Source organism: Pinus tabuliformis, chromosome X, assembly GCF_031772625.1.
Source record: "Pinus tabuliformis cultivar Carrire ecotype Pingquan chromosome X, CPIR1, whole genome shotgun sequence".
NCBI classification, from domain to species: domain Eukaryota; kingdom Viridiplantae; phylum Streptophyta; class Pinopsida; order Pinales; family Pinaceae; genus Pinus; species Pinus tabuliformis.
The window spans coordinates 1,314,066,331-1,314,074,759 of NC_142308.1; the positions used below are offsets into that span (position 1 = coordinate 1,314,066,331).

The 8,429-nt window shown below is 35.4% G+C and overlaps 1 protein-coding gene across 1 annotated transcript; it reads left to right on the forward strand.

Annotated features, from left to right (window-relative positions):
- The first annotated feature begins 2,608 nt into the window (after positions 1–2,608).
- LOC149144926 (cholesterol 22-monohydroxylase CYP90B52-like) lies at positions 2,609–7,218 on the forward strand. Its single transcript, XM_089447055.1, has 9 exons — positions 2,609–3,369; positions 3,655–3,985; positions 4,098–4,250; positions 5,584–5,820; positions 5,951–6,049; positions 6,146–6,224; positions 6,332–6,438; positions 6,533–6,651; positions 6,910–7,218. The coding sequence occupies exons 1-9, from the start codon at positions 3,131–3,133 to the stop codon at positions 7,010–7,012; spliced, it is 1,467 nt and encodes a 488-aa protein (XP_089303181.1). The 5' UTR covers positions 2,609–3,130; the 3' UTR covers positions 7,013–7,218.
- The last annotated feature ends 1,211 nt before the right edge of the window (positions 7,219–8,429 follow it).

Here is an 8,429-nt window from a genome sequence, read left to right on the forward strand (position 1 = left end):
ATTTTTCCTTCGATAAATAAGGACAACTATGCAATTATGGCTTATTCTCTCGTCCATAAGTTGCATCAACAGGTTCTTTCTTAAATACCCATTTAATATCCATTTTGTTGGTTTTGGTATTTCTTGTATAGCCAACAAATTATGTCTATGAGGTCCCCAAGCGATTTATAGGTATATTCACTCTTGACCTTCTATTGTCTCTCGGTATTTAACAATGTCATTCACAAGTCTAGTTTTCTCTCCTCTCTTGAGTATGAGTTTATGCTATGTATAAAAGCGTATAAGATAATCGACCATTATGTGGATGCTCTCGTTTCTCGTTTAAATTTTTCTTATTGCTATGCTTTGATATCATTAGAGTTCATTTAAAGGATTGCTTGCTTCATATAGTTTATGTTTTCCTATTTGTGATTTGGGAGAAGTGGAATGTTCTATTCGATTGTCTTGAGAATGACCTGAAGCTGAGAAAAGGTGTTTTTGAATCCTCTATTGTCTTTATAAATAGATTGTCCCACAATTTAAAAGTTGGCTACATCTCATTGAGTGTGGTAGTAGGGAGGATTTTTTTGGGTGTTAGTGGCAATTTATACAACTTGAATTATACTAGGATTGAGAAAGATACCTTACGATTTTGATATCTAAACTTTCGTGGATATTCCACTGGGCAGTTCATCACAAAAAATTTGATAATATTATATTTAAAATCTGAAATTCTACACTGTTGTAGTTTTATTAAATTTTTGGATCTATAGATTTACTATTAATAGTGCATGCATGTGAACAAGAATTATGCAGAAAAATAGAGAACGTCAAAATAAAAGCTCAGACACACACACACACACATTTGACACAATATTTGCTCCAGGAAACTCTTTCAGGAGACAAACCCAGTTGGAAGGTGAGGTTGCTCCACTCTCTTTATCTGAATGCAAATATGGCTATAGGTACAAAGAAGTATGTCCTATGGCTTGTGGGATGCTACAGTGCACAAATCCTCTCTGTGTGCTATACCTCCTATCCCTCTTGGCTATTTTTTTCTCAGTTATGGAACAAATGCACTCAAAAGAATGGAATCCCCTTTCCTCCTAGTGGCCCAGCTATAACACAACCCGATAGCTTACTAGTGGTTAGGCTTGACTATCTCAACTCTTAACCAAAGTTCCAATATAGACTCTCCTAGAGTCTTTTACATCATAATCATGTGGCTATCCCCTTTTCCATAAATAATGGGGGCTAACATGACATCCTCTCGAATGATGGTGGTGAAAACAGGAAGGTCAACTTCTGAGTGGCATAACTTTCACATACAAACTCCAATAGACACGATTTTTTGTGTCGTTGGAAAGATATTTGTGTGTAGAACAACATGAAAAGGTGTGGCGCTAGAGAAACAAAGTTTCACCCCCAAAAAACGTCATTTGATACCTCAAAACACTCTCGAAAGGTTTCAGACCCTGTTTTGCCAAGCTGGGTCTCGTTGTAAAAATGGTCTTGTGAGCTGATTCCTTCATTTTTTTCTACTCTAAAAGCATCAAGATGGATGACATACAATATAATGATCCAATCCAAATCAGATTTCCCAATGTAATGGATTCCTCACAACAGGGACAATTGCAAAAATTTCAAAAAGAGGTTCTTATTTTACAATTGAATCATAAGTGGATGGTCTCCAATTTAACATCATTAATGGAAATTTTGACTAAACACAGAGCTCTGATTCAAAATTTGGAGGATGAAATAAATTCAATTCACCAAAAACGAGAGGATATTGAGACTGATATAGGACAAATGTGTTCAAAATTCTTAGTGGGCAATGTCTTAGTCAGTGCTCCTAAACTCCTAGGATGCAATCTAAATGACCAAGTGCAAGATTTTGATATGGGTTGTCTTCAAAATGATTTAGTTCTTTCTCATAATGTTTGAGTCATATGGAATTTTAAATATTTCAAATTTTAAATTTTTTTTGGAAAATGTTTACTTTTCAATGGTTTAATATAATGATTATACATTTATATTATACTCAGCTAATATATAGTAGCAATAATTTTGAGAAATGTCAGTTTTGTATTTGTTTAAGTTAATAAAAAATATACTTTATTATATTTAACTATTGTACTCCACATATATATATATATATACTTTTCAATGATGTAATATAATGATTATACATAACTAACATATAGTAACAATAATTCTCTCTCTATATATATATACTTTTCAATGATATAATATAATGATTATACATAACTAATATATAGTAGCAATAATTTTGAGAAATGTCAATTTTATTTTTTAAACTAATAAAAATATATACTTTATTATACTTTTATTATATTTAAGTATTGTACTCCAAATTTTATATATATATATATATATAAAATAAGTAAGATTACATGAAAACCTATATCTCATCTCATCTTAAGAATTCACAAACTCAAAATCAAAATCAGTAGAATAGAAAAATATGAGTCCCTATGCAAATTCCTACTATCTCACACTACACAATTTTATGATGAAGAAAAGGCGTAATCTAATCCAACCTTTCACACCCAATATTCTCTTTTGGGCTTTAATCTAATGCAACCTTTCACACCCAATATTCTCTTTTGGGCTGAGCATGCCCTGCTCAACCCTTTTACCAATAATATTCCCTTCATGCCCTGATTTGTGAAGATGGGTCGGTGGCCCGCTACGTTTTATATTGTTTATTGATTTTCAGAAATGATTGGAAATACTAGTCTAGAAACAAAACCACCCTTCGATATCTGCGCAGGAAAAAACGGATGACGGTAGGAATGATCTGATAGCAGATGAATGCCACATTATTTCACTCCTTTTTCTGCAAATCGAAATCCATGCAGTGAATATTTGACAACGTAAAGGTGGGCGTACCGATCTGGAGCATAGAGAGGGTATCTGAAAAACAAAGAGCCATTAATTGCACCGATCAATTGGTTTGGAGCAGATAAGTCATTAATTTCACAGACTAAATTCAATGGATCAGAGTTGTGCATAAAAGAGAACCCTGAACCCGTACGACCATCAGGGAGAAAGAAGAAAAAGACTGAACCCGTACAACCATCTAGCAGAACTTTGCTTATAAGAAAGAAATCGGCGAGCAGTTTCACTAATGGGACTGCTTGAAGGACAAGCCATAGGCGCTGGAGCTCTCTTCCTGCTAATTCTGATTTGGGTGATCAAAGTGAGGTTAAACAATGGTAAAACTAAGGAGAACAAGCAGAAGAGGTTGATGCATCTGAATCTGCCTCCTGGGAATATTGAATGGCCAGTGTTGGGTGGAACACTGAAATTCTTGAAGCCTCATGCAGCTATCTCACCTGGGTCTTTCATGCAAGAAAGTTGTTCAAGGTATTCAACTATTTGATATCAATGGCATCTGTTCTGTTAGGCTTGAATTAATTGGTCACTATTTTTCCCAATGGCTGATCCATGAAAGATTGGTTTCAATGCAAGAGAACATTCATCATTATGTGTATGTAAGTTTTTGGATATATGTTGTCTGCAGGTGTTTATAGGGACACCAACAAATATCCAAAAACTTACATCAACATAACTACAAGAAATAAAAATATACACTCACAAATATTCATCATCATTTTATTTTACTGATCCTTTTGCTGATAATATAAACAGGCATGGCAAGATATTCAAATCTCATCTATTTGGGCATCCCACCATAGTATCTGCAGACCCGGACCTGAACAAATTTATCCTGGTGAACGAAGGGAGGCTGTTCGAATGCAGTTATCCGAGCACCATCGGGGGAATTTTGGGCAAATGGTCGATGCTCGTTCTGGTTGGAGAAATGCATAAATGCATGCGAACCATAGCTGTAAATTTCATGAGCATTAGCAACCTGAGGAGCCGTTTATTGGGTGATATTGAGAAACACACCCTTCTCACACTCGACTCATGGGAGAAGATGGAGCAGCGCCCCTTCTCTGCACAGCTCGAAGCCAAGAAGGTTAATTCTCAGATAAAAAAAATTGTTCGCACTAGGTATTGAATTTAATTCTATCTATGATTAGATTTGATAATCATCAGAAACTGAGGGGCAGGAGGTTTTGTTGGCGCAGTTTACTTTCAATTTGATGGCAAAACAGATGATGAGCTTCAATCCTGGGGAGCCTGAGACGGATGATCTCATGAAGGAGTATTTCACGTTCATGAAGGGTGCCATCTCTGTGCCTATAAATCTTCCCGGGACTAGTTACAGGAAAGCGTTGAAGGTAATTCATCAAAATAACTAATGTATGTATTGGCGTAAGTTTGGATGTTTAGGGTGCGTGGGTGCGTTGGATGTTTAGGGTGCAGTCTAAACAGGCCACGTCTTGGTTAGGAAAATAATAAAAGTTTCTGTCTGATTTATTAAAAAAAAATATTGTGGGAATTTTTGAAAATTTAGGTTATTTTAGATGGTTTTGTTGTTTATGACAGTACTGAATCTATTTTTTTTTATAAATGACATTTAGTTCTCTCAAATCTATTTCCACTAAAAAAATAATTTAGAATAATTCTAATCAACAATCTATGCAAAATTATAACCTGTTAGACAACGCCTTTGTTAAATGTTACCTGTCTCAGGTGGGAAAGCAGAAAGTTCAAAACAGACTTATGACCTGACCTAACCATAATTTAGATTAATCACAATCGACACCAGATAAATATTATTAATAGTATTAATGCATAACAAACACTTATAAATAGCATTAATGCATAGCAAACTCCTTTAAAGATATATCACTGTGATAACATTTTACAAAGTGAAAAGTAGTTTACGGAGAAAACAGTGTTATAATTATTTTTTCCAAAAACCCTTTTTTCACTATGAATTATTTTCACACACTATGAATTACAAAGTGAAAATTTGCATTCTAGAAAAACATTTTAGAATATCATATAAGCGTTTATGTTTTATTGAATTTGACATCCATGTTAATGGTGTTATAGAAATTTCATGATCACTAGGATTTATCAAGCTTGACTGTATCAGATTTACTTTGACTTTTGTATTTTCAAACAGATTTGCGTTTAAAAAAATTCCAATCTTTTAACCTAGATGAAACTAATGTCGCTGCATTTTGAAAATGATTTGCATTTCAAAAAATTCCCTTATTTTTAACCAATTAGAATGAAATTCGGGTTGCTCAATTGGCTTTGCTTTAAAAATCAATTTGCAACAAAGCCTTGTTCTTGGATTTTCTGTCTATTGAACAATCCTAGCAAATCTTATACAAAGTAACAGACACTTCCCCATTCAAGACTCTAGGGCACCTCATGAGCTCGCCATTTCAATGTGTAGGTCGCTGAGAAAAATTCAACATTTATATCATACAAAACAACAGACATTTCTGCAATCTATATCCTAGGGCACTTCGTGAGCTAGCAATTCCAATGTATAGGTTGCTGAGAAGGATTCGACGTTTTTGTTGCTGAGCATTTTGTTGTCATTAAGCGATTCAATTTTTATGTTGCCAAGAACTGTAGAATCGCTTAGCAATTTATGGTGTTGCTAAGCAATTTAGGTTTTATGTTGCTGAGAGTTCTCGTGTTGTTTGGCAGTCTAGAGTAAAGATACTGGACTTTGTGAAAAAGACCATGGACGAGAGAAAAAGACATCCAGACGTACACTACGACGACCTCCTCAGCAATGTCATGGATGATGGAAGGCTTTCGACTGAACAAATACTGGATCTCATACTCAACATCCTCTTTGCTGGCCATGAAACTTCTGCTGTGGGCTTAACTCTGGCCTTGCATTTTTTGGCCAAATCGCCATGGGCAGTGGATACTCTCAGGGTACGTACCGGTGTTAAAAAAATCACCTGGTTTTGTATACATATTGTCCAAAACATTTTCATTAGGTCATGTAATTTGGGCATTCTGTGCACTATACTACATCTAACTATATTTTGCAAAAATTCGTCAGTCAGAGCATTTGGGTATTGTCAGAACAAGGCAACAACAGAGCCCAGAGAGGAAAACTTTAAACTGGGACGATTACAAATCCATGGATTTCACTCAAAATGTAAGTATACTGGCCCTAGCTCCTTAATTTGAAGCAAAATGGCAGTCTTCACTGTGCAAGATTTTGATAGAGAACTATATTTTTGTGATGAAGTAGGTCATCAATGAAACTCTTCGGCTAGGCAACGTGGTTCGCTTTGTGCACAGAAAAGCAATAAGGGACGTGCATTTCAAAGGTCTGTGACCTAAATTGGGAATAGTATAAGGTCTCTTTATATATTTAGTCAGTCTGAGAATATAGAGTTCAAAGTTCTTGTAAAACTAATCTTCTTTATACTGACAGGATATGACATCCCTGCTGGATGGAAAGTTCTGCCAGTTTTTGCAGCGGTCCACTTGGATCCGGATCTATATGATGAACCTGTGGAATTCAATCCCCACAGATGGAAGGTATCGGACTGAATGATAAATAAATTAATCCATTTTGACTCTGAATTGGGACGACTGAATATTAAAATCGTTTGGGTTGGACTGGAAATTTCAGAAACTGGAGCCCAATACATATTTTACTCCATTTGGAGGAGGACCACGACTCTGTGCTGGTCTCGAGCTTGCGAAGTTGGAGATTGCTGTTTTCCTTCATCACCTCGTTCTGAACTTCGGGTATATTTTATATATATTTTTTTGGTTGGATTCCGATTCTAATGGAAAATAAATTGGAAAACTTTCCAAAAAAAAATAGTAATCCTAAACAAATTAGATCAGAAAACTTTTCAAAAATTCATACTTAAACACTATAGATATTCATACTTAAACACTATAGATATGATATATATGATTTTTCTGATATATATGATTTTTCTGAATGTTTACCTGATAAGATTGATAAAAGGATTAAAAATTTGTTTATTGTTGGTGCAGCTGGGAATTGGCAGAAGAAGACCGTGCGCTTGCTTTTCCTTTCGTAGAGTTTGAGAAGGGCCTTCCCATAAGAGTGAGACCAATCAGAGAATCACATTGCTGATGACCCACCTGGCTGCATTTTGCTAACAGTAGGTTATAGGATATTGTAAATAATATACACATTAAGTATATTCATTGCTTCCATGATGAGACCGTGTGAGGATGTCCAGTGACTTCAAGGCCGGTGGTTACTCTGCCGAACAGAAATAAGTGGAAACCACATGCGCGAAAATTTTGATAAAGCTGATCACATGGCACTCTCTATACCACGACCATAATAAAAAAATTATTATGTTTCTTATTCTATAATGGTTGCACTGTGCATTCTTAAATTAAGATTTTATTGCATGTTTCCTCGTTGCAAACAGTGTATGTGCATCCCATGTGAAAGCAGCTTACACAGCGGATAAGCTCAGAACCTTTGACTTTTGGGCTCAGTACACAGAATTTTCATAACAGTTTCCAACATTCTGCAAATGTCTGGATTGTGTTATTTCTGCATTTAAGATAAAATTTATTAAACCAACATATTCCTGAAGTCCATGATCACTACCAGTTTGAATACACTAATAAACAGTAATTCAAGCCATTAACCAAATTGTGAATTCTAACTTGGTGTTCGACCTGGGAATTAGTTTATACTTTATAAGCTGCTGCTGGTAAGGATATTTAATCGAGCTTGAAAATTGCAACAACAGCTTAAATATTTCAAAGAGGTTCATCCAACCCATGGCCTTTTTTTTAAACTCGTGGTTTAGTACTTGCAATTAAGCGTTGTACATATTCCAGACCTGCAGGAAAATAAAGTTATTATTACGTGTCTAGCGAAATCTTATAATTTTCTCAAATTTGTTCCCTACTATCTTTTTTTCTTTTCTTTCTTTCCTTTTTTTTCTGATACAATAGTTATATGACAAGTGGGTTTATATGACAAGTGGGTTTCTGTATTGGATAATCAGTCCTTGAGCTCTACGTTGAATCCTATTAAAAATAGCACCCTCATTCACTTAGACTCTACCAACTAGTAAATTGGCTTTGTTCAAATCCATAGTGTGATTTGCATTCCCCGCGGTAGACCTATCAAACTCAGGTGTCAAACCAACAGTGAGGACAGCCATCTCTGGCTGCTATCCGCCAATGTAGGTTTGACTCATCACTATTATCAAGGAAAACCACGCCACCTCTAATAACATGCTGGTGGTCCATAAGGGAGCAGGTTTCCACTCCTACCAGATGCCTCTGGGTCTTGGGCCGTTACCCTGTTTCCTTACGTCTGAGGAAGAGGAGCTCTTAACCAAGCAGAAGTAGTTACATACTCCAGGGGGTTACCCCCTATCTTGTTACAGGAGCAACAATTATAATTAAATTTTAATTGTAATTTATTATAAGCTATTATGTTTGGTAATGGATAATTTAATATCGTTACTTTCTCTGTGGTTAAATGAGTGGTTAGTGGTTAAATGAGTGGTTAGTGGTTA

Excerpts from the sequence above, each read along its gene's own strand:
- LOC149144926 (XM_089447055.1), top strand. The coding sequence starts at position 3,131 with ATGGGACTGCTTGAAGGACAAGCCATAGGCGCTGGAGCTCTCTTCCTG. Across the intron at positions 3,986-4,097 it reads CACAGCTCGAAGCCAAGAAG|TTTACTTTCAATTTGATGGC; the intron begins GTTAATTCTCAG and ends TTGTTGGCGCAG. Across the intron at positions 6,439-6,532 it reads TCAATCCCCACAGATGGAAG|AAACTGGAGCCCAATACATA; the intron begins GTATCGGACTGA and ends TGGAAATTTCAG.